At 43.9% G+C, this 26,338-nt stretch overlaps 1 protein-coding gene across 5 annotated transcripts in view; it reads right to left on the reverse strand.

The window, feature by feature from the left end:
* Nucleotides 1-25,871, reverse strand: part of LOC8028195 (golgin subfamily A member 4) — a 63,914-nt gene extending 38,043 nt beyond the window's left edge. For 2 of the 5 annotated variants that reach the window (XM_029994861.4, XM_029994863.4), the window contains exons 1-9: nucleotides 25,446-25,648; nucleotides 24,947-24,979; nucleotides 18,684-18,845; nucleotides 14,764-15,036; nucleotides 13,398-13,445; nucleotides 6,521-6,676; nucleotides 5,666-5,800; nucleotides 3,303-3,443; nucleotides 1,537-1,756 (exon numbers count right to left, since the gene is read on the reverse strand). In XM_029994861.4, coding sequence (XP_029850721.2) covers nucleotides 1,537-1,756; nucleotides 3,303-3,443; nucleotides 5,666-5,800; nucleotides 6,521-6,676; nucleotides 13,398-13,445; nucleotides 14,764-15,036; nucleotides 18,684-18,845; nucleotides 24,947-24,979; nucleotides 25,446-25,523 — 1,246 coding nt within the window. In that variant the 5' untranslated portion in view covers nucleotides 25,524-25,648. Of the gene's footprint in view, nucleotides 1-1,536; nucleotides 1,757-3,302; nucleotides 3,444-5,665; nucleotides 5,801-6,520; nucleotides 6,677-13,397; nucleotides 13,446-14,763; nucleotides 15,037-18,683; nucleotides 18,846-24,946; nucleotides 24,980-25,445 lie in introns of all 5 variants that reach the window. The other 3 variants (XM_029994860.3, XM_040501180.2, XM_029994862.3) reach the window with 3 other exon arrangements.
* Nucleotides 25,872-26,338: the final 467 nt, after the last annotated feature.

Below are 26,338 nucleotides of genomic sequence, written 5' to 3' on the forward strand. Positions count from 1 at the left end.
CATCATTAAGTAATAATTAACAATAAACAAATAATTACAGTCAGAGCGAAATGTCACTGTATGATACTCTAATTACATATATTAAAGAACACACTTTGTGACTACACACATTTGTACAGCACTAGGGCACTGCAGCGCCTCAAATACACTTTCGTAACAAGTACAGTTTACTTTTCAATATAAAATAAATTGAAACACATTCGACACGAAGCTACAGTTTGTTTTCAAAAGGCACCGTACGAACCTGCCCAGAAAAAATACTTTTCCCTTTTTATGCGCTGTAACATTCCAGTGAAGTCAAACTCCAGACAGTGCCTTTGTGAGTCTCGACCCACTGCACTGCACCCCTGCCATGTGACAACTTCCCTCAATAAATATTCGAATAGTGATTAGAATATTCTCATATTCAATTTAACATTCAAATTCCTACATTAGTGGAGTTTGGCAATCTCGGACGTCCCTCAACATTTTGAAATACGCCCAATTCCCCATGTTTGGCTGCGCCGCACCCGGGACAGCCTTGCATTCTTTGTGGCTTGCCTCTATAACATCGTGAAAGTTATGGCTATACTATATTTTCCAGACTATGGTCTGTGGACTATACATATTTAGAAATTTTAAATTTTTTGTGGTGCAGACTATACGAGGATTTATTTATTTTTTTTTTCGAGATCAGTCATCATGACTGTACGTTATTGATGATTTCAGCATGATAAAAGCATTTTTGTGTGCTAATGAAGCGGGCAACTTTGAAGGTGTGCTGTGTAAAAGAACTCTTTTTTTTTGGGCTATGCACCAGGTATGGACTATATGCGGGCTACCTAAGGAAGAGGAACGACTGTGTCCGGCATTTCCCAAAGACGTTCAGAACACCCATTCTCACGTCCAGCTGAAAGCACAGCTTTGTCGCACACATTACATAGTGCACCTAATGGATTGTCCGTAATCTGGTGCTTCAACTGCCGATCGGCCGCCGTGTGATGGCAACTGGCTTCCTGTCATTCCTGAATCAAGTGCTCTGGTTTCGCAGCTACGTTCCTTGCTCCTCAGTCTTCACCTTGCTGCACCTGCTGTTGTGACTCTGGCACCGCTTTAGTGGCACACAAATCCCACAAGCAAGAGCCTTCATGGCATGTATAGTCCGCTTTGCTGTACCAAGTGAACATTGAGAAAATTTACAGCTCCAAGAGCAGTCGTCCGTTCCATGCGGAGCATGTAAATGGCAGCTGCACGCTCTAGTGAGGCAACCTTCTAGACTCGGACACAAAAGTGTTAAGAGCTAACCCAATAAAAACTATGCCCTTAAAAATTTTTTCTCTGCCTAAATTTGGTTTTGCAGGTAAGTGGTGCGGTACCCACTTTCGTCACAAACACGGCTGCATCTTCGAGCACAGAAGCAGTAAAAGACTCTCGGTGCCCTGCCGAGACAGCAGATGCGGGTTGCCGAAAATACCGCAGCTGCCAAAGATGTCCAGAAAATACAATACTTCCACCACTCCAGTGATTCTTGATGGCAACAAGTGCCAGTGCACTCACACTGTGTCCTGAGGGCTTCTGCGGCATCCTGCGTGGACTGCAGTGCCCCTTGAGCCTGTGCCAGAAGCGTCTCCTTGAGCTCGAGTTCTTCGTGCATGTTACGCTTGGTCTCCGCCATGGCCATGGCAGTTTCCTCCTGCCGCCTCTTGGACTCCTCCGCCTCTTCCCTCAGAGAGAGGAGCTCATTGCGCAGGCCAGCCTGCACCTCTGCCTCCTTCTCCTGGGAGACCACAGAGGTTTCAAAGAAAATGGGAAAGACCAGACTTGTTTCGGCAGAGTTCAGTATATTGTGTTTCTTTTAGCAGAGTTCAGTAAGACGCGACTGGTCCCTTTAGGTACGATTTCAGCAGGATGCGAGTGTTTCCTTTAGTAGAGTTCAATAGGATGTGAGTGTTACCTGCAGTGGAGTTCAGTGGGATGCAAGTATTCCTTTGAACAGAGTTCAGTAGGACGTGAGCATTCCTGTTAAATATGAGTCCAGTGCAATGTGAGTGTTCTCTGTAGAAATGAATTCAGCAGGATGCAAGGATTCCCTTTAATAGAGTTCAATAGGATGTGAGTGTTCCCGGCAGTGGAGTTCAGTGGGATATGAGGGTCCCCCTTAGCAGCATTCAGTGGGATGAATATTCCTTTGAACGGAGTTCAGTAGGATGTGAGCTGTTAAATATGAGTTCAGTGTGGTGTGAGTGTTCTCTTTAGATATGCAGTAAACTTTCGTTAATTCAACCTCGACGAGACCTTGAAATTTGGTTGAATTATCCGAATGATCAAATTAAAACAAGGACAGAAAAACTGGTAAAATTAAACTTCCTTTTATTGCCCAAAGTAATCACGGATGATCTGCTGCCGTCTGCACTTAAAACGAGTGTTCAAAAGGGTGCTCCAAAGAGCAGCGTCGCGTTCCCAAAAAATTGCGCACTACAAAAAGAAAAAGAAAAAAAAAGTAGAAAGTAAGTTTTATAAGCTCACTTTGGCACCGGGCAGCCAGACCATCGGCGACAGAGAAGAAAAAAAATGGAAAAGAGAACCCGCGCTTTCTGACACGCAAGATGGACCGCACACAATACTACAAAAAAGCGCTTTGAGAGAGCGCGCCTCACTGAGAAAGCTTTACAAGCCGACTTTCGCGCCAAGTGGCCAGACCGTGGCAAAAAAAGAAAAACAGAATTTGCGTTTTTCGCCGCGTAAGATGAACCGCACAAGATGCTACAGAAAAGCACTTTGAGAGTGCGCGCTGTGTCCGCACCCGACCACGTGCTATGTTCTCCGCACTACTCCACGCCTGATTGGTTGCGCTGGCTCGTGTCATTCGCTACAGCCCATCTCAACGGCATAGAGGAGCAGGCGTATATTTGCGCATGTTCGGCTTTGCAGCAAACGGCCCCTGTTTCGCCGTACGTTGATGGCTTTTCTGCCATGGGGCCGTGCAATGTCAGCCCATACGCGTTCGCTCGGTACAAATTATCCGATGCCGAGTCTTCCCAAGTTCGAACTATCAAACTTTTCCTCCCATAAAAATGTATGGGTGCTCGTTGGGACTTTTGAACATGATTGAATTAAACGAAAAGTCAAATTAACCGAGGTGAAACTAACGAAAGTGTACTGTAACAGGATATGAGTATTCCCTGCAGTGGAGTTGCAGAGAACGTGCCAAAGTTGAACCATCTTGCTGTAAGCAGTCATTAGGAGACATAATGTGGTTGGTCACACTCAAACGCAGCCATAAGTTGAATAAGGTGAAGCTAGGCTCTGTTCACATAGTATACCTGAACCTGCTGCAGCTCTGTGGTCCTCAGCTCCAGGGCTTTGGTGAGAGAGTCCTTCTCCTGGATGAGCTGCGTCGTCCTCTCCCGGTTGTTCTTGATGGTGTCCTTACACTTGGAGATCAGGGCCTCCAGACGCCTCACCTGCATCGGACAAGCCCAGCCCCACACTGACTCACAACTTGCTTGCTGGTAATATAGTCACAACTGCCAATGAGACCGTCGTCTCATTGGTTGATAGGTACCCCCAGAACCACTGTGGCGTTGCATGTTATATAGTTTCACCTATAAAACTACATGCCCAGATGAAAATCAGCCCACATGCAACTGGATTATGAAGTTAGACTATAGCTGGATCCAGCTGGGACCAGTTCCATATTCCAGCTGCAGGTCAATTGATTTGCACCTGGGCAGGAGTCTTTGCTACCTGGTGCCATGTACAAACAAACCAGGACAATGTGGTAGGTGTGGAGCAAGCTTCCTCACTGTGCCCTGGTTCCATCACCAACTAAACCACTGAGAAAATCTACTGTGCATTCTTCATTAGTCTCTGGCTTGCAGCTTTCTAATAAAAAGTCACCATGACGTTACAACCTCACATTTCAAAGGGTACAAAAGATGTCTTTGGAGGTATATTAAGTACCACTATATGGTACTCAGGTTCCATTAAGGATTCAAACCAGGCTCGTACAAGATACTCACTAAAAGTTTTTAAGTTAAGTTACTGAGTACCACAAAAAATAGTAACTGAGTAGAGTACTAAATACTCAAATTTGTAAAGTAATTGAGTAAAGTACAGAATACTCCAGGAAAGTAACTGCAATTCATTGTCAAGCACAACCGAAGTCAGAAAATATTCTTCCCCCCAGCTACTATAGAATCTCCTGGAAATCTCTTAGCTAGACTTTGGCTACCACTCAGACTTCTAGGAGGTCCCAAGTAACTATGAATAAAACAAAACAAAAAACTTTTTTCTTTTATACCCTTGCTATGGCGATCGAGGACATATAGCGAGGGCAGCGCAAGGCCCGTTTGTCTGCGGTGGGAGTTTCTACACAGAGGCTTGCCTCTGATGCTCCCCTTGTGTCGGGTGTTCATTTCCGCTTCCCCCGTCAGTGCACAGAGCAGTCATTTGTGCTACCGAAGACAAAAGCGAGTTTTAGTAGATTGTGTTTCCCCCTCCACTAAGCCCTTCCGCTACCCGCAACTCTACAGCCAAGGCCATCGGCACGCAGGCGCAGTTTCTTCGTAGCGGAGGGTTAGCAGAATGGGAAACAGGGTCTACTAAAACTCGCTAATGCTGCATATGCCGCGAGCGATGGGCCGCCGAATTGGAGCCGTGTAGTCGCGTCTTACGAGTCTTGTGTGCGAAGAGAGCCTAGTGAAACGAACGAGAGGTGTGTGCGACTGCGTGCGGATGCAGAGGCATTTCTGAAGCTGGAAGCCTTTCTTTTGTATGCTTTACCTCCATAACATAAAAAAATAAACTCTGGTTTACTGTCGACTCTTACCAGACACTTGCAGAACCCACCCTCTCTCCGACACAAGCAGGGGCGGATTTAGAGGGGCGGTCCGGATGTCCTGACCCCCCTCTTGATTTCTGCTTGTGTAAATTTTAGGGCGTGAAACGAGGGAGAGGGGGAGGGGGTTCCTGAACGTATGATACGCTGACCAACACCTGACCCCCCCCCCATTCAGGAAATTCCTGCATCCGCCCCTGGACACAAATGCCCTCCCTCTGGCTTGTAGCTTTGTACACACCTTACTTTCACCCGCATGCCCTTCTGCTTTGGAATCTCTGTTGCTCTTGGGCTTGGCCACAAACAAATTGTAAAAAAATGTGCTTTGACGTTTTGCCCAGTTAGAACACACGACACGCGTCCGCTCGGCTTGAGGCTGAGACACCTGCTTCTCCGTGTCACCTTTTTCAGCAGAAGCACGCAAGTGCACTGTATTACCTGGCACGAAACATATCCGCAATGGCAGGGCGCCTAGCCAAAATAACTGGAGTTCAATATTTTCCAAGCTTCCCGCTTCTAAAGAAAATAAAAAATAGAAATTCAGCTAAAAGTAACTTTAAAATTAGTACAAGTTACTTGAAAAAAGTATTTAGGTTAGATTACTAAATACTGACGTTCGAAAGTATTTGCAAGATACCAAGTTACTCACAAAAGTATTTAAGATACAGTAACTTGTGTAGAGTATTTAAGTTACGTACAAGTCTGACTCAGACAGAGGCCACGTTTAGCACAACTAGATGTAAACAGGTCATGTTTCGACAGAGTTCTAATACCATCATCCATAGAAGGTAGGCATCAGATACCTATGATGGCATTTCTTTCTATCGTTGGACTTCCATGGCTAACCTTTTCCTTGTAGTGAGCCGCATCTTCGTCTCTGGCAGTGGGAGATGAAAGCAGTCCTCCGCCGCCAGACACTGCTACATCTGGAATGTTCTCAACTCTGTCCGTTGCATTGACCCCTGCCTTGAGTAGGTTCACCTGAGCAACCAAACAATATGGATATTTATATATTTTTTTTCTATACACGAACAGTCCCATTCCTTTGAATGAGTTAGATACAACACTTCCAAAATATCTAAGATCCACACGACAGCATTGGATCCGTGGAAACAGTAGCATTGACATAACACTGACGCTGTATTATCTGACAAAAAGGCAAACAGCGCACAGTAAATGGGGACTAAAGGAAATGCAAACAGGATAGCGCTTGTCATGTTTGCACTCCCTTTAGTCCCCGTTTACAGTGCGCTGTTTGCCTTTTTGTCAGTATGAACCAACTAACCCACATCGCCACCCTTATTCAGTGTATTATCTGCATTGTTGCCGCTTCATACCGTTATACATTGTGCACCTTCATACCGTACAACAGCCCTCTTTAAGTCTTGGAACACTCGTTATTATGTTAAAACGCCCGAGACCGGGTGTGAAAAACCTTGAAACAACCAAAAGTAGAAGAGGTCAGTCAGATGACGTCTCAATCAAACAGTGAAAGAAGTCAGTCAGACGACAGGGAAAGAAGTCCGACTGACTTCATTCCCTGTCTCTGCTACTTTTGGTTGCTTCAAGGTTTTTTCACACCCAGTCTCAGGTGTTCTAACATAATGAGAAACTTACACCAGCTCCCCTGCACCCTCACTATGCTTTCACAATTGTTAGCTGAAATACCCTGTATTGTGTGTTGAAAAAAAAAGGCATCACCTTGGTCTCGAGGACCTTGATCATCTCCTCCTTCTCCTCGAGGATGCAGCGCAGGTTCTCCTCCAGGTGGGCCTTGGCCTGCTGCTCCAGCTGTGCCTGCTCCCTGAGTTCCCCTATCCTGCGCAGGGCCTTGTCCTGGCTCTCTGTCAAGATCTTCTGCAAGACAGGAAGTGCTCTCTCCGCCATCCCATTCCGCAGCCCCCTCCCGCTGGGATGATGTGGCAGTACCGCAGGGGCAAATTTTGGTTAAAAAAGGAAAGCGTTTCCTCAGCCTAGTGTGCACGTAAAATAATTTTCACACACAGCTCAACTTGACTAATGCCGGCTTCATTAGGACAAAAAGGCCCTTATCGTACACACATCGTCATAAACATGCTCCATCATTCACAGAACTCATCACATCTCGTCATAATCAAAAATAAATAAAAAACAAGTCACTATGTAGTCCGCACCTGTTAGGTAGTCTGCACTGCACCAAATTTAAACTGTTGAACATGTATGTAGTCCAGAAAATATGGTGGCAATATGGCAGTGTCTGGAACGCGTCTTTGACGGGTGTGTTTGGCATCCAAAACCGCCCATGCATCAAAAATGGTCCCGAAATGGCGACAAATTGCGTCACGGGGGTCCAGAGGGTTAATATATTATAACTAGGGTACGGAGTTTTCGGTTTAAACTGATAAAAGTATGCCGAGTTCATTTTCTAAAATTCACTTTTAACCGGAAAAGGACACTTTAACCTTCCAGTCGTATTAGCGGCGAGATGTTTTGGGGGCGCCCTCCTACGCTTCCCTTTTGTGACGTCATTACCTCGCGAACAACGAGTTCGATGGTGTTTGTAATTAGCATGGTGGATGCCTGAAATCATTGCGCTCTGAAACCAACACTGCCAACACCACAAAAATTTAAGTTGTTCCATTACTGTTATTTTCGTCGATGATAACTCCTTTGGTGACGTCATAGTTGGTGTTCGGCCAATTGTGGAAGGCCGATCACAGCGACGGTTTCGATCGCGCACGTCGCCAATACCGCAGGGTTGTGGCGAAAAAGGGGAACGACAGTGTCTATCGAAACGTGTCCAAATGTTTGAGATGTGCCATCACGACGTTTTGGTTTAATGTGCGCATCATCGATCAAAACGTGAAGTCCGAAATGCTCCATGACTTTGTCATGTACGAGCGAGTTTTCAAACTCATTGTAAGGAGGACTGACTTGATGCAAGCTCTGCATGTTGTGTTGTGCTTCAAAACGTCGCACCGTGTCTCTTTTGGCGGTCACAATTGGTTGTTTGGCCGATTTTGGCTCAGGCAGCGCTTCATCTCCTCAGCCTGCCAGTGTCCAGTGTTAGCGTTGAGAGGGCATTCTCGAAGCTCAGGGTCATATTGACAGGAAAGAAAGAGTGCGGAGCAACGAGGAGAACCTGGGAAAGTACATGTGTGTGTGTGTACCATAATAAGATCACGTAATCCTGATATACAGAAGGTGAAGCTCCATGATTTTGGGCATATAGGCTTCATATCTGACTTGTTTGCAGTTGTGTTGTGTTTTTTTCTTCTTTCTTTTACAGTTGCACACATTTGCCAAGTGAAATGTCCATTTCTTTTTCAGTGTATATGTGCCGCTATTCTTTGAGTAATCACAAATATCAGGGCTACAAGGATAATCTGATCCGGTGTCTGTTGGTATTTATATTATATTTACCGAAAAAAGCCGATAAACTTTTGTGGGCATAAATACAGTGAAACCCGTTTAGAACGAACCCACGTACAGCGAATTATTGTCAATATCGAACTCACTGAAAATCTAAATAAAAATGCAAGGAAAACATACTTTTTTATAACGAACAACATATTGGTTATATCGAACTTTTTCCTCCAGCGAAGGCTTCCAAAAACACGCAAACAATCGTCTTCTAGCCTCTACCTTCCTTCAAAAAAAAGAAGTAGGAAAGAAAGAAAATTCCAAAAGCTCTAGTTGCGACAACAAGTGAGCGAAGAGAAGCGATTCAGAAGGGGAGAAAGCTGGAAAAAAATACACACTGCACGCATGCGCAGAGGAAAAAAACTTCTCATCCCAATACGTTTGCCCACGAAGAGAAGCGATTCAGAAAAGGAGATCAGCTAAAAGAAAGAAAAAAAAACAAAAAAAAACACTGCATGTATGCAAAAAAAAAAAAAAAAAAAGATGTTTTCCAGCGCGTTGTTACAAGGCGGAAGTGAAGAGATGAGAAAGAAAGAAAAGGCTCTCGCCTTACGACGAACGCATCGTGGAAGTTCGTTGTAAATTATTATTGCTATATCGAACTACTTGCTATATCGAACTAATCGTAGCGTTTCTTGCTGTTCGTTATAAAAGGGTTTGACTGTATACGTCGAAAAAAGCCAAAAATTGAATATTAAAATAAACACCGTAAAAAATACGCTGAATTTCGAGAAACTAGAAACCGAAAATGCGGAATCCTAATTATAACCTAGCCGGAAAGGTCCCAGACATTCGGGTCGCTTCAGAACGGCAAGAAATAGACGCGGACATCGGTGGTGCCAGCTGGTGGTTCCAGTTGGTGGTCCCGACGGGCCCGCATCGCTGGCGACGCCTTAATATGCACAAAAAAGCAACGAAACATCACCTACAGGGTGTGTATACCTAGTTTTCCCAGAGCTTACTTTGCAGGAAAACGCCAGAATCGTGCAATGTATGAAAAGAAATGAAGCTGATAAGCGCTCGAACAACTTCAACCTGTTGCATAAAAAAAACACTCCTAACTTCTTGTTTGCTTTCTCAACTCTTCCATTGCTCTCTCTCTCTCTCGTAGTTTCTCTCTGGACCAGCGATGTCAACGCTCAGGATTTGCCCCGTTCTGCTCCCAACTTAGCCCCCCCCCCCCGCGGGAGTCAGAGTGTTATGCCGTCGGATGTTGCGATCCTGGTGGTTGACCGCAAATATTCCAAAAAAAGAAAAAAAGAAAAAAAAAGTTGGACGATTAAGGGGTTTCATTTGATGAAAGAGCGTTAACGTTGGTTCTTTCTCACCCCCTTTTTCATCCCTTTCATTCAGGACCCCTTTCCATTCGTTTATCATCGCTTTCCTGTCATTAATGAATGCCTTTCCACTTTGTTTTCCGTCGCACACTTTTGTTGCCTTGCCTCTCCATTTGCCTGAACGCGTGATGTTTTCCCCCTGCCGGGAGTCACATGGATGCACTCGAGAAAGAGGTTCGGCTGGCACTGGTGTCTAATCGGCGAGGAGACAAGCGCTGCGTCGGCGTTCAGCTGGCAGTCGTTCCCTCGACTTCCGTTGCTGGCACCTTACCGGATATGGTTAGGTGCCAGCCATATAACACGTTCCGTGTTCAAACGAAATGAAGAACCTTCTAATGTTGTGTCGACAAATCGAGGATTAAAAGGAAATGCATCGAAATAAGGTACGACACTGAGCGTTCATCGTAATTTTGTGCCTTGAACCATGCGAGCTAGCGCCACCAAGCTGACATGGGCGTAAGCAAGGTCCTTAAGTAAATTACTTACCAGTCTGAAAACTTCGGCAATTTCTGCCCTAGTAAATTTTGGATCCAAAAGCGGAGCTGATAAAAAGAATATCTAGAAGTATTTAAATTTTTTTTTAAGCAAACACAGCACCCTTTATGTGCTTTTTAATTATTCTGAAATAACATCGCTTTTAGTTCTCAAATATAGATGGCACCTCCAATCATCCACTTTTTCGACGGGTCCACAGGGAGGGATGCGTACAGTGACTTACTCCACGGTGGCTTCCCTGAAGCTACATCCATCCATTAGAATTTTCGAGCAATCTGATTGGTTGATGCCTATAACGTTGGCTGTGCGCCCCTGTTGCTTCAGTTTGCCCCTAGGAAAAACATTCCTATAGCGTAAAGAAAAGATTAGAGGCCAGTCACGGTAGTACTGCCTTTCTGGTAGGATGTAATCAGAAGGGCTCTTGACAACAAAAAAGGGAAAACTATGTTACTTAGGTTAATTCTATTGCATTTTTACTTCTTTTAGTCAACCGCTGCTCAATTCCTTATGATGCTTTTACTTACAGACTTCATGTGCTGCATCTGCACTAGCTCAAAATATGTACCAATAAATGCACATTTTAAACAGGTGATAGAGCTGCCAATTTAGTATTAATAAATTGCAATATAATAAGGGACTATAAAAATAATGGGTTCTGCTTTGATAACAATTGAGTGCGCTCAATAATACTTCTGTCAAGTGCAAGAGATATGCCTAAAATAAGCAGCGAATGTTTCTTACGAAAATCGCAACTAACTCTTTTATTAACGTAGAAGTTTGGGCTTGGTTGTATGCAGACATAATTAAAAACAAAACAGCGCAAAGACGAGGACAAAGTAAAAGGTAACTAACAGGACACAATGCTGACTCTCAACTGAAGATTCATTTATGTTAGCATCCAGTATAAATCGCAAACACGCCACACCACATAAACCAAGAAAAAACACAAAAAATGCATATCATGTGTTCAATACAACACCGTCACTGGTTTGCCCTCCTTGCACCAAGTACTGTTGGTCTTTATGTGAAAGCACGAGCGAAGGGGCGCTAAAACATTCGGTCTCAGTCTCACAATGTAACGAGCTTCTATAATTTCACGCGCGACTCTGTCCTTGTTTTTTAAAAACCATTTGGCATTTGTCGAAGACAGGGAGGCAACCACAATCTCTGCAGTGCACCCCGACGTGACCCAAAACAACTTTAAAAATGATATATCGGTGTTCTCGGAGCCAATCGTTCATGCATCTTCCTGTTTGACCAACATAACGATGGCCGCAAGATAATGGAATGGAATAGACCACTCCCTGAAACAATAAACAAATCGATTTTGGTGCTTTTTAGTGCACCCAATCTTATTTTTAACATCTGAATCAACTTTTCTGCAGATCCCGTCCAACTCATTTGGTGCTGAGAACACCACCTCAACTCCCACGTGGCTTATCACTTTCTTCAGATTACGTTCGATACCGTTATTTTTATTTACTTGTCTAGCCTTCAAAGTGGAGTTACTGCACCTTTTCTTTGGTAAGGTCTCAGCCACTGCAGTTACCGTATTTACTCGAGTAATAGCCGCACTGTTTATGAAGACAACCTGAGGGTTAGCTTTTCCGTGGAACATGCGGCTTGCCAATCACCGCGATTGACCACATAATTCCAGCGGTTTACAGGAGAAAAATAATATCTTCGCGCAAAGATACTTTCTATAAAAAATGCATTTGTATGGAGAATCACATTCTCTATTTGGTTATTCGCTATGTTATTTTTGCGCAACGCGATAATTGGCTGGGTATGTGCTCTGTGATAAAGCAGACGCAAGGGCCTTGTTCATAAAGTGCGGCCACATATTACTCGAGTAAATACGGTAGTAGGTAGGAATCTTCAGCTGAGAGTTGGCGCTGTGTCCCGTCCCTTACCTTTTACTTTGCCCTCATCTTTGCGCTGTTTTGTTTTAATTACCGTATTTACTCGAGCAACAGCAGCACTGTTCATGAAGAAAACCTGAGGGTTTGCTTTTCCACGGAGCACACGGATTGCCAATCACCGCGATTGACAGCATGATTCGAGCGGTTTACATGACAGAGATAACGTCTTCGCGCAAAGATACCATCTGTAAAGATTGAGTTTGAATGGAAAATTGTATTCTCAATCTAGTTATTTGCTATTGTTGTGTATGCGCAACGCGATAATTGGCTGTATACCGTATTTACTCGCGCAATGAACGCACTCGCGTAATGAACGCACCCCCCAAGTCGGCTCTCAAAATTTCTACTTTTTTTTCACTCGCGTAATAAACACACCCCCAACTCGGAGGTCAAACTTTTGACCCCCTCCTCCTAACCGCGCGAAATGAACGCACTTTTCTATCCTGGTGCAGCGAGGTCGCGAATGCATGGGCAGCGTGGTCGAACAAACCGCCTTGCAAGAGGCGTTAAGAAAATTCGCAAAGATCCAACCCAAGCAAGAAAAAAAAAAACATGCGAGAGGAGCTTTTTTTTTTTTTTGCACAGCGCATTTGAACTTTGGGTTCGCGCGCTGCCGCGCGCAAGGAGGTCAGAAAGAAGCGGAGAAACGCTCTAAGCGAAAGAAAGAGCTCGCGAAAGGCGGCAAAAAGAAAAGAAAAGAAACCCACGGAACTAAAAGAAAACGAAGAAAAGCTTTTTTTTTTTTTTTTTTTTTTTTTTTTTTTTTTTCACAGCGCAGTTTGGTTACGGGGGGTCGCGCGCCACGCGCAAGGAGGTAACAAAGAGGAGCGGAGAAGCCCTCTAAGCAAACAAAACAGCTTGCGAAAGGCGGCAAAAATAAAAAAAAGCAAAAAAACCACGGAATTGAAAAAAAAAAGAAGGGCTTTTTTTTTTTTTTTTTTTTTTGCACAGCGCAGTTTGGTTATGGGGGTCGTGCGCCGCGCGCAAGGAGATAAGAAAGATAAGCGGAGAGCCCTCGCCTAAGCAAACAAAACAGCTTGCGAAAGGCAGCAAAAAAAAAACCCCAAGGAACTAAGAGAAAAAGAAAACAAAGGATATTTTTTGCACAGCTTAGTTTAGTTACGAGGTCGGGCGCCGCGCGCAGAGAGATAAGAAGTTACTTCGATTTTTCAGGACAAAAGGTCCGTTCATTATGCGAGTAAATAACCGACGCAAAAATTTTACTTCGCGTAATGAACGCCCCCCCTAACTTTGCATCGATTTTTCGGAAAAAAAAAGTGCGTTCATTCTGCGAGTAAATACGGTATGTGCTTTTTGGGAAAGGAGAAGCAAGGGCCTTGTTCAAAAATAGTGTGGCTATTACTGGAGTAAATACGGTACTCTTTCATATTTCTCTCTCTCTCTCTCGAGGACCCTTCTTACCTTTATCTTCTCCTTTTCCGAGTCCAGGGCCCGGTAGGCTTTCACCACCTGCAGACAAGGAAGGAAAAAGAGAAGCTTATTTGTCATGATGTGCATAGCAGTCTATTTTTTTACCAAATGCACTGCAGACAAATACATTAAGCACATTCACAACCTCGATGGCAGAAGTCTAGACGCAATTTTTTAAGATTAGCTTTTGGTCTCGAACAGGTTGACTCACTGGTCCTGATTTAATACAGACCCCCAGCAGGTTCAAAACACGGCCAAGAAGCACGAGAGCACAATGGCAGCTGCTCGCGAGGAACAGCTGTCTGTTAAAAAGGTTTTTTTCGTGCTCCTAATGAAACCACAGTTTTTTGCTGGTGTTTCCCAGGCAAAAATCAGTCCACTTCCAGCTGGATTTTGGATCTGGAAATGAGGCGATCCGCCTCATTTCCAGTTCCATAATCCAGCTAGAAGTGGACTGATTTTCGCCTGGGTTGCCATAGCCTAGGTTAGATTTCAAGCAATTTGATGAAAGCTTTCAAGCTATTCAAGCTTTCATCACCCCGACGCCATGCACCACTCCAACCCCATTCATTTCAAGATTGCCATTGAGTATCTCATTCAATGAAAAGCCATCCTCATGTAATACCCCATGTCTGGGGCATTTGAGCTATAATAAATAAATAAATAAATATATAAAAATAACTTTCCAGCTTTTTGATGAAAAAAATAAAATGCCACAATAACAGAACTTATAAAAAACAATATGTGTAAACATAGAAATTAAAAAAAAAATGCAGCTTTGATAAAAAAATTTAAAAAAGAAATATTCCTCAGAATTATGGAGATGATAAACTAATTACCAGAATGCCAAGCTACCCTTTGTACCCTTTAGTGCTTAAACCACAAAACTGAGCCTAAGGTACTCGCACGTAACCCAGCCCGAGAGGCTCTGGTTAAGAGAATGCCAAGATTCTGACGAAGGCATAAAGATATGACCCAAAACCTGACATAAAGACCTCACATCAAGATTTTATATCAGGACTTGATGTCAAGACTTCAAGTCAAAGCTTGACATCAAGACTTGACATTAAGACTTAATATAAAGAATGTCGAGACTTGATGTCAAGATCTGATATCAAGACCTAATGTCAAGACTTAATGTCAAGAAATGGTTTCAAGACTTTAAGACATGATGTCAAGACATGGTGTCGAGACTTGGGATCAAGACTTGAAGTCAAAACTGGACGTCAAGACTTGATCTCTTCACATCAAGGTTCACATCCTTTGGCTGGACTTGACCAAAAGACTCTAAACCATAGATTGAAAGGACCAAAGGACTATTCCACGAAGCCTTCACCATTAAACAGGACGCACTCACTTCGGCATATTTTCCCTTGTACTTGTGGACACGAGCGTGGGTCTTCTGGAAGGCGGCAAAGAGCTGTTCCTTGGAGACGGCATCCAGGTCGATGCCCTGGTGCGCTTCTTCAACCTCACTCTCGATGTCAGACTGGGGCACGTACTGGGGACCCTCCGGGGAGCGATACAGGGGCAAGATGGCCGCCCCATCGCGGTCACCGAAGGATGTCCGAGGTGGCGACGGGCCAGCACGGTCGTCCGAGAAAGACACCTCCTCGAAGCCGAGGGCATCCTTGGTGCACGAGACAAAATGGGGAAATGAGTTAGGCATCTTATTGCTATATGTCAGCAGTCAAGGCTGGTTAAATTAATTGATATAATGCAATAAGAAAATAGCATTTGGTCAGTAACCAACTAACACCGTTTCTCTAGTCATATAAATAGAAAAAAAAATTCTTAGTTGAAATATAACAGTAAACTATATTATCTTTTTGAGCTCAATATTTTTAGAATTTTGCGAATTCTGCGTTTCGTGGATATTTCATGGGCAGAAAATTTTGTTCTTTTGAGTACCACCATCAGACGATGGTACGATATTCGTGAGATCACATTTTTGTAATATTTTTCAAGTTGCAGAATGTGCCAATATTAGGTGGTTTACAGTGCACCGAGTTGCCACTACACAAAAACTGTTTTTTATGCCAATCTCATTTTTAGCAGGGTATAATTTTCTGGACTTTTCTTCAATGACTTTTATATCATTCTTTGCAAACTAAAAAAAAATGTTATAAAAAAATTGCAGTGGCTTAGCTCGGCTATGCCAGGATATACGTAGTGTGAGCTTATGCGCACAAGGTGAGAGGCGCTATCAAGCGGCTCCGGTACAGCATCAGATTTGGCTACTGCGCAACGGAGGCGCACAGCTGGGCACGCGGCGGCACCAGTGCGTCTGCCGCGGCTATGACGTCACTCCTCTGGAGTGCGCAGACCGGCAAGGCAAGCGCGACAGCGGCGGAGCGCGCTGCGGCGGCGGAGCGCGCTGCGGCGGCGGAGCGCGCTGCGGCGGCGGCGCGCCAGCTGTGCGCTGTGTGACGTCACTGCTCCTCGCACATGCGCAGCACGGAGCACGGCTCATTATGCAAGCCACGCGAAACTGCTGTGTAGCTCATGCTACAAAATATTTTATGAAATAGGTTTTGCATGTTGTACAAATGTATATCTTCAACCTCTATCTCAGGGGTCTCAAATGCACAGCTCGCGAGCCGCGGTACCATGTCTCGAGCGCTAGAAATGGCATGCGCCATCGTGATCTCATCCTCGCCGATTCATTTTCACTCAAAAAGTACCTCTTCTCTTTTAACGTATTCACGCAGTTTTTGCTAATGTTCATTTTATGTTCGCTTTATTTTTTGCTTCCCAGCTTTTTGTAATGTACAACTATTGCGGTACTAGGCTGCAAGCGCGAGCTCTCCGTTGAAGGATGTATCTCGGCTGCGCAAACTCTCGATCAGCAGGAGCGACGGCCAAAGATAAAGCTACGAGCTAGGGATTCTCGCCTAAAAAAATATATACAGGGTGTTTTTTTTTTATTCTTACAGATTTGTTTAAAGGGAAGGTGAAACAGAATTTTGATTTTAGAAAACAACGCAACAGCGCTAGGCGGGGCGCTACAAACCCGAAAGCATCCCGCATAAAGCGATATCTCCAACGGATGTTTGTATTTTTTTGAAAGAAGAGCGCACTTGAACAAAGCCAAAAAAGCCCGTGACGTCGCTATTCTCGTTTCCTCCTCTTCTCGCTTTGACTCCGCAATGACGCGAAAAGGGAAGGAAGCAAGGCCGTTTCCCCTCCTCCTCAACAATTCTGCAGGAAATGCGACGTCGCGGTTCTCACTCAATCGCTACCTTATTTTACAAAAATACGGCCATCCGTTCGAGATATCACTTTATGAGTGGTGCTTTGGGGTTTGTGGCGCCCCGTTGAACAATCCTGCTACCCTATTATGCAAAATCCAGATTTCACTTCAGCATCCTTTAAAAAAATCTGTGAAAGCTACACTTATGCGATTTGTGCGGGTGGGAATTATACGACAAGGTGGACATTATGGGGGTAGATAATCTTTGTTTGATAAGACGACTAATTATTAAAATTCGTTAATTAAATTTTTAATGAGTGAAACTAGACATATGGTTTTAATTAGAAACTTGTAGAGCACCACCGAAAACCCCTAAATCAACTAGTTTTAGGATATAACGCCGGGGCAGCATTTTACGGCGTTGTCTAAGAACGCTCTGTTTGGATGCGTTTCTAGATGTTGGTTCCTTATCGAAGGGCATCACCACACCCGCAGTCCTGCTCCCCAGTGACTGAGACGCGCAACAGACGTGCGCCCTACTTCCCTCCATTCTACGAGGGAGGTGAGGAAATGGCTTCGAGCTGCGACCACCGGGGAGCAGGACCGCGGTGCAAAGGTGCGCGAACTCTTCTGTTTTAAATCGTTTGAACCACCCCGTCTTATGCTGGCCCTCGACCTTTCCGGTGTGGGCCATCTGACCACCACGCTCAAATGAGTTTGAGACAACTGCTCTATCCGAACAAATTTGTCCATTACAAAATATAGAAAGATTGACTGAAGCCCCCACTCAAGCGGCAAAGAATCCAATAAAAAAATGTAGCTGCCTGATGTCTTGATTGAGTCCCTTTCATAGCTACACAAAATTCACAGAATAAAACTGTTGTCACCTACCAGTATAAAGTGGAACTGTCAAAGGAGGCCCGGACCTCGGTTCTACCAGAACTTAGAGCAGAAAATGTCACCTCATGAGAATCAGACCATGAAACTGGTGGTTTAACTGTCCCATGGTCTAGCTATCACGTGGTCTAACTGTAGAGCGACCATAATCTACAGCATAAAAAACGGGACATTGGAAAAAAAAAAGGGGGGGGGGAAGCAAAAGAAAAAGCAAAGTCTGCTACTATTCAGTTCATTCTACATATGTTCCGAAGTTCATTGTTTAATTGAGTACTAAGGCACCTTTCTTGTTTATTTTTCAACGAAAACAAAACATGCCAAATACCGTATTTACTCAAGTAATAGCCGCACTGTTTATGGACAAGGCCCTTGCTTTTTCTTTCCCGCAAAGCACAAATACAGCCAATCATGGCGCTGCGCATAAATAACATAGTGAATAATTAGATAGAGAACACAATTCTCCATACAAATGCAATCTTCATAGATGGTATCTCCGCACAAAGACGTCATCGCGTAAATCGCTAGAGTCATGCTGTCGATCGCGGTGATTGGCAGTTCGCGTGCTCCACGGAAAAGCGAACCCCCAGGTGTTTTTCATAACAGCGGGGCTATTGCTCGAGTAAATACGGTATAGTATTATAGAAAAGTGCCCCGAAACAAACATCTGTGCAAACAGAATGTATTGACAGATGAAACCAAAGACAGAGCTCCAAATTTACTTTATGGGTGGAAACACTTTTATAGTATGTTTATTTTTATAAAATATATTAGGTATTCTTTTTTTTTTTTCCATTTGCTTAGCACTAATTCTGCAACTATGCATGCATGCTCACTTAAAAACGGGATGCGAGGCTTCACTGAGAAAAAAAATGACAGGACGGCAGAAATACACCTAAAAATTGGGACTGTCCCAGCCAAAATGGTATGTTTGGTCACCCTATCTAACCTTCAATTTCGTGGTCAGACTGTCATGTGGTGAAAACATTTGCAAACACACAACTGCACTTCCGAGTACACTGGCACCCCTCACAGTACATCAATATTTCATATTAACTTACTGTAAGGGGCTGCCTTGGCACACGATATCCTGTACTGAAACGTAATCTAAAGTGTAGACTGCGACGGGTTTAATTTTGCGAGAAATGCAACATGCGCATCTTCTCCAACACAAGGTGGGGGATGCCCACCTTCTTCTTCAAGGGGGTGTTGGCGCCACTAGACAGGGCGTCATCGTCATCCTCCGTGATGCTGAACTGGTCGGCAGAGGCATGGGATGCTGGCTGGCTGCCTGATGCTGTGCCGGACTGCTGGGGGGACTGTCCGTTGGACTCCCCAAAGTTGATCAGGTCCTTCCGGTGCAACGAGCGCAACAGGCAGAAAGGGTGAGCACACGACAGTTGGGGAGCACAAAAAATGCCACGCACAAGAACGATGCAAGTGGTATCTGAAGGAATGAGCAAACTTGTCTCCCGACACTCACTGCCGCACTTTGAAACGAATGGGCTGCTATCTTTTTCCCTTTAAAGTACTTAATGTGCCACTTACAAATTTGTCTGGAAGAAGTGCTTCTTCATGCTAGTGCCCCGCGGGAAAGCGGTACCCGTGACAACGCCATTGTGGTTGTTGCTTTGCTGCAGTGCATCTCTGCCACGAGGGAAAGCATGCTCATGGGGCTAACAATTTGTCTTAAAGGGGCCCTGCAAAAACTTTTTCTTTTACTGGTTTTTCATTTGCATCGAACCTGAGTGCACTGAATGCAGTAACTTAACGAAACTCTTCTTTTCTCAAATTTCGCTTTATTTTAAAAGTTATAGGCAAATTAAAATGACAAAAACAAGCAAAAAATAACCTCCTTCATGACGTTCTTGGTTGCTTGAATGGCCGTGAACTAGAGGAGTGGTAGTAAGCTCAGCGAGCACTCACGGCTGCCACACTCCGTCTCGACAGCTCGAGAGCGCACCATTAAAGCATGTTCTGGATAGGCTGTATGAAACGGTCAGCCAGGGCGGCTCGCACTGCATTTGCTGCATGATTAAACACTAATTCGGCATGACACTTCATTGGCCACAAACGACAGCAAACACAAGATAAAAACCAGTTCAGAACGGGAGCCACTTCGCGCTGCCATTTCGGCAAAAAGCCAAACCGCAAGCCAAAGCTGCTCGCCGAAGACCTTCGGAATGCTCGAAACCGGTCGGATCCTCGACTGCAGCGCCGCCGCATACATTCAGGATCTTTCTACGCTCGCCGCTATTCGGTGCCTGATCCCACTATGCCTTTCTAGTATGGGCCGCCTTCTCCACCGCTTGGTGGCAGGTATGTCGACGGGTCATTTCTTGTTTTCATACTTTCTAAACTACATTTGTTTCTTTTCTGATCTAAAATGCTGAACAAAAGCTACTTTTATAAATAATTAAAATGGCTTGCGCCACTTATAGTTTGTATATTGACTAAAAAGAAGCTTTTAGCAGCTCTGACCAGTAGTAAGCCCAGGACCAAAGACGTCACATTTCGCGCGCTTTCGGCACCGCGGGTCGCTCGGTAGGTGGAGGAGGTTTCCGCGTCCTTCGGTTAAAATATGACGCACTGATATTTAGTCACTCTCTCCGTGCCTGCTGGCTTGCTCGAACCCCAAGAGACGTTGAAACCGTAAAAAAGGCTGACGCTTAAATATGATTGCAGGACCCCTTTAAAGGGGCACTCCGGCGATTTTTTTATGGTCGCTGATTTGCCTCAAAATTGGCTGAACACACCGATAGACACGGCTGTACCAGTTTCCCAAGTATTGTGTGAAAAGAAAAACATTTCGAAAAGTTACTGTATTTTCGAATATCGTTTTCATCATGTTTCTCGAACCGGGGGCCCCTACTGGCAACATTAAAGTGTGACGACAGAAATGGTACAAAGCGGGCGGTAAGACATGTTCCCACCCGATTACTATACATTTGATGATGGAAAAAGAATGCTTGATAGCTGATTCACTGAGAAGCATACAAAAAACACTCTACATACTCTATTTAAGACTACCTGCATGACCTGAAAGTCTGTACCATTTGTGACGTCACAATACTGGAGAGCGTGCGGAAATCTGAATGCTGGTTTCGGCACCATCTTCATTTACAATTTTCTCAATTGCTATTCCAAGTTTCAAGAAAATAAATAGCATACCGTGAAGACTAAAGTCTGGGTAGTCAGAAAATGCAATTTGTTTGGGTGGCTAAAAAAAACAGCCGGAGTACCCCTTTAATGAATTTCGATGATCATGATTCAATTTGAAGATCTAATCAATATAAGGCTATCATTCGAGTAGACATTTGGAAGTTTCTGACGTTCTGAAATGTCTAATAGGTACCCAACATTATTTTCGAATGTGGGAAGTTCCAAGAGATAGCAACAGCATATTCCTTGTTGGTAAAATCTTCTGATGATCCTCAAAGCCACATGTTCACTACGTGAAAGAATTTCCTACAGCTTTCTCCATGAATTTTGTTGCTTCTCCGAAACTCCTTAAATTTTTTTTTATTGATACCACTACTGTCTTCATTAACGCAATAAGAAAAGAGCTTTCCGGTTTTCTTTACTCTTCACGGACGAAAGCTCATGTGTCCGTGAAGACAAAGACATACTATGAGATATTAGGCGATTTAGAGAAGATCGTCTTAGCGAACATCGTTTAACTGACCGCAGTTTAGATAATTTGGCTATACCCAGTTTAGACAATTTGGCTATATTCTCCCTTTAGCGAATTCGGCCGCCACAAAGCAGCATGTACTGATGGGTTAGATGGGTTAACATTTTTGTGGTGAGGCAACGCAGCGGCGTAAACGCGGCGGGGCGGGTGGGTTGACATGCGCCCCAGTGATGCATGCGCGAAGTAGAGGAGCCTTTTTTAAAACAGCATTTCTTTTCGATGAACGGCATTTCTCTAAATTGAGGCCCCGCTTTCTCTAATTCGAGCTTCAATGAAATGTGCCCGTTTTCTAGAACATTAAATAAAACTGAAAGAATAAACATAGGGATGTCCTTATGTTTATTCTTTCAGTTTTATTTAACTTCACCAACGTGCTCACATCGAACTAAGTGTCTAAAACATGTTTCGTTGAAATGGCTTTCGATAAACCATAGTAAACCCGTATTAGACAACTTTTCATCTGCTTAATGCCAGTGTAACTAAGCCGATAAGAGAGTCTTAACTTGGGGAAACATAACTTTGTTTATCAATTGAAACTTCCAACATATTAGAGCGAGTAAAACATTCAGTCACTGATTCAATATATTAGAACACCTCGCTGTATTAACTTTTGATGATGAACACATACTTCAAGGGACACTGACACCCCCCAAAAGTTTTTATTTTTTTGCCAGGCGATTCATTATGGTTGTCAGAAGACTACCCTATCAATATTTTGCTACTGCGTCACATATGTTTTTTTATAAAGTCAAAAAACGCAACTGCTCGAAACCGAAATCAAAATTGAACTGGGGAGGAAGAAGAAATGTACAGGAGAAAAGAGTTGAAAGAAGTCATGTGGCTGTGCAACTTTTTTTCTCCAATCAATGGATTTGCGGCTTTATAAAAGCCAGAAGAAATGGGTATCATATTTCTTTTCTATCTTTAATACTGAGTGTGTGCCTTCGATGAACTTTAATTATCTTTGGTGGTTGTGTGTAAACCATAGAAAACGGCATGTGACCACGAAGAAGAGAATGAGTGCGACTCAAACCGGCCAGTTCTCAATCGCCGGTTTTCGAGCAGAAAGAAGATGAATTCTGAGCCACAAATTGTGTTCTGGGCAGTTGTACTGTCATATGTCATGCACAAATAAAAACCTTTGTGAGCATAAATACCCTGTCAGTGTCCCTTTAATGCCCGTGTCCCACTAGAGCGACCGACAGAAACAAAAGACAGCGACAAGCCTCAAACCCATGCAGCATGCTCGCAATGGTACCTTTGGCAGGCGTCTAGTAGCTCGGTGCTCGTGAAGTAAGCACGAGCGATTGCAAGTCTGCCAAAGATTCGTGTCTCCAGCTCGACGCTCGCCCTCCCGTGGCGGAAACGGGAAGCGCTCTAATGAGGGTCTCCCGATTTTCCTGCTCAGCGGGCATGGAGGAACTGCTCGCGATCATGGCTCGAGAAATGTCGTTTCCGAATGCAAACAACACTCTTCACTGTCCCAACATAGTGCTGCAGTCGGCATGGGATTGTACCTTACTGGAGGGTTTTAGTATTGCGCATAGAAGCAAACGCAAGCAATGCGAGTTTGCGTTAGTGTTGCGTGCCCCGCGTTGTGCGTGTGCCTCATCGCCATGCGCCATCCAAGACCGCAATTTCGAGATCCGCGCACGCGCAGTGTGGAACACGCAAAGCTAACGCAAACACACAGGGCTTGAGTTCGCTCGTATACGCAATATTAAAACTAACTACTGTTCCACCGGCTTCAACGCCAATGGAACGTGCTGCAGTGAGCAGACATGCAAGCAGCTAGGTGTTCCTTCGAACTGGAAAGACTGAGATTGGCAAAACGACGGCGAGCGACTACAAAAGTAAATAAAAGTAAGAAAGAAAAAACTAGTAATTAAAAAAAAAACTTTTTTATTTTTTTATTTCTGGGCATTTGGTTTGGAAGTATATTGGCGGCGACTTTGGGCGTTTTGCCGATTGTCAAAAGTCGCGACTCTGATAGCACAATATACTTTATTCACAATTAATGTAATTTTACATGGATTTCTCACATTAGCTAGAATGTTTTCATTGATTTTAAACTATTTTTATTTTATTAGTAATTAATATGCAGCAATTGGAACCAGTGATGATAATTAGCCCAGTTTTCATTGTCATATTTCTTCGTGCATTTAAAATTAGATCATAAGCAACCAATTAAATTAGAGCTCAAAGAATTACTTATTCAAATATGTGAATTTAAATAATATTATTATTAATACAAATCGCGGCAATGTATGCCTCTAGTTAACGCCAAGATCAGGCCTTTCCAGAAAGGTATAATTCTGTTTTCTTCTTGGCATATGAAAAACTCTGGCATAGTTATCAAGATAGACAAACAGTCAAACACTGGGTGTAATATAAAGTCCTACGCGTCATGCGGTGCTTCAAAAACACACACACACTTCAGCTGTCTGACTCGGATTCAGTCTTGGGTTGTTGCAGTGAGAACGGCGTTTATTAGTTAATGCGTTTCGTGGACATATGATAAAAATTGGAACTATTCTCTTACTCTTGTGTTGGGATAATTGTCATTATTTCCCATGACAATCATCTGAGCGAGAAAAAGGCAGCGAGAATGCACAGATATCAGCACTGATTTTTTCAACAACTACAAATATCAGCCTGGATCGAACAGTATGTCACAAAGTAAAGTTTCCGCAAACAACTATTGTAAGTAAATGATTACGATGTGAGCCAGATCTTGAGTTGTGAAAGAATCCGAAATTAAGACCTATATCGAGAAATTAAGTCCAAAATAGAGGTAAGTTTCGGTTTCGCTCCAGAATTAAAACGCGCATCCTTCCGTAAATAATACGCTAAACACCATTCTTGTTTCCAGGTTAAAGAGGTGACCTGCGCTCATAAAACATTAGCTCTCTCGTATTACCAGAAATAATTTATGTCGCTCAGTGAAACCAGCACACTAGACAGGCTCAACAGCGGCACGCATCTCTGACCCTCACTAAACCTGCCATCTTGGAAAACGAGTGGCGCCACCTATAGTTAGTTGGAGTCGCGAATACCCTCCCGTGCATGATGCTCATGTTTGAGCATAGCCTCTTTTATTCTACAAAGCCTCTCAAATCGCAAAAGACTCTGGTTTGAGGCTTGTCGCTGTCTTTTGTTTCTGTTTGTTGCTCTAGTGGGACACGGGCATAAGAGATCAGGAAGTAAACAAGAAAGATATGATTGCAACCAAGTAATGTCTTACACTCACGTCATGCCGGTGGCTTCATAACTGAAAGAGCATACCTTGTGCAACATTAATTAAATTTCTAACCAATGAGGAATAGATTATGATGTCACATGCAAGCCAACCAGTTCAGCGCATAGGAATCACCTATATTCAAAACAGGTCCAACACCATAAAATCTCAAAGTAATAAGTTCCAATTATTACTGAGCAGAGGTACGGTCAATTAATAATATCTCAGTAAATATGAAAGAAAAAAAAAAATAATAGAAAAGGTATTTTCCTAGGGCCAGTTAGCATTCATAACTGCTACCTCAAAAAACTCTTTTTTTTTTTTTAAATTTACATTGGTTTTAACAAGTATGACGGCATTGTGATAACGGAAGCAAGACCGACCGCCCGCCCCCCCCCCCCCCCCCCCCCCGTCATATGAATATTTTAAAGATTGGGGTTTGTTGCATTGACTATAATTTAGAGCATAACAATAGCAATAAAAAAAGGCAGTAAGGTTACAGCCTCTTGCAAAATTCTTACGTGCTGCGAGCTGGTTGAATCATCGCCCTCCGTCTGGAACACAAATTCTTTGGCTTAAACAACCGTGTGCCAAATATCTCAACACCAAACACACGCACACACATACTTCCCACTGACGACACCGTAAACAACATGAACGTCTCGTTAGTTCGATAAAGCTTAGATCAACCATACAATGAGAATTAGAGACACAGAAAAGCTTCGAATCACGGCAATGTTATCCTTGTTAATTAATTAATGACCAGACCTTCCCACGCACTAGACCGTCACGGGCTGGTGAGTGAGTAGGCGTATGCATCGGTCGTGAACGCTGTCGCAAGGGAAAGCCCAGCCTTCCAAGTTTCCCGCGATTGCCGTCACGACGGTCCCGAAAGTTTGACTCAGGATGTCGGTCAGCACGCGAGTGCTGTCTCGATATTTAAAGTGAACTCGATCCATATTTAAAGGGAAGGCTCTTTAACGGCAAGCAGCAGGCTGTATGCTCTGTAAACAAACTGACCTGCCCAGGGAACTGGGGGAATCGGATGGGTGCCTGCTTGACTTCTTCCACGATTTTCTCTTTGAGCCTCTTGAACATTGTCGGGAGCCAGTTTTAATGCACTTGCATCCCATAAAACATCGTGGGATTTCTCGGAAAATGATCCGTAACCAACCCAGCCGCACAAGTCAGTATCCAGAGGCACACGTTACACACCACATAAACAGTCCTAATACCTTCCCATGATTGACCTCTCCCAAGCCCTGATTTTATAACGGAAACTCTTATTCAAGCCCTAAACCGATCCGACGTACACATATCGAGCAGTTATTTTGTATTAATAACTATTTTATGGCTTTTGTTTTGCGCAAAATGAAATAAAAACAACTGAGGAGCAGTAGAAACGTATGTGTGGATACGACGTTATGCTCAGACTTCCGGTCAATCATCACCGCTTTTGGCGACATCCGGGAATCCGAGTAATCATGGCGCTGGCGAAAACGTTAACTTGATGGAAATTGTGGTTCGCACGTGTCAAGTTGGCCTTCCAGCGATCCCCAGCGACGAAATAAATGTAACGGAGTTAGCCGCACGTGGAGAATGGACCGTCCGTGCCGCGTACATTGCGTTATCTGCGATGCCATGACACGGGAAAGTCAATAGGTTGGTGGTTCTTCAAATAGCATCGCATCTCAATTTTCGTCGCCCCCGCTTTTTCTCGAGGAATGAATTCGACGGTCGCTTTCTTTTCTCTCCGCTCAGCATAAAAAAAGGTCGAGTAGAGTTGTTGTTCCGCTGCGAGGACTCCCGACCGAGCGATTTTTGGCCCGTTTTCGAGCGACTCGTGACGGGGAAGAGAAAAATCGAGCGGCGATTGCAGTCCGACCGGCGTTGTGTCGCAAACTGACAGCTCC

This window comes from Ixodes scapularis, unplaced genomic scaffold (genome assembly GCF_016920785.2).
Source record: "Ixodes scapularis isolate PalLabHiFi unplaced genomic scaffold, ASM1692078v2 PGA_scaffold44__24_contigs__length_19508400, whole genome shotgun sequence".
Classification (NCBI taxonomy): Eukaryota; Metazoa; Arthropoda; class Arachnida; order Ixodida; family Ixodidae; genus Ixodes; species Ixodes scapularis.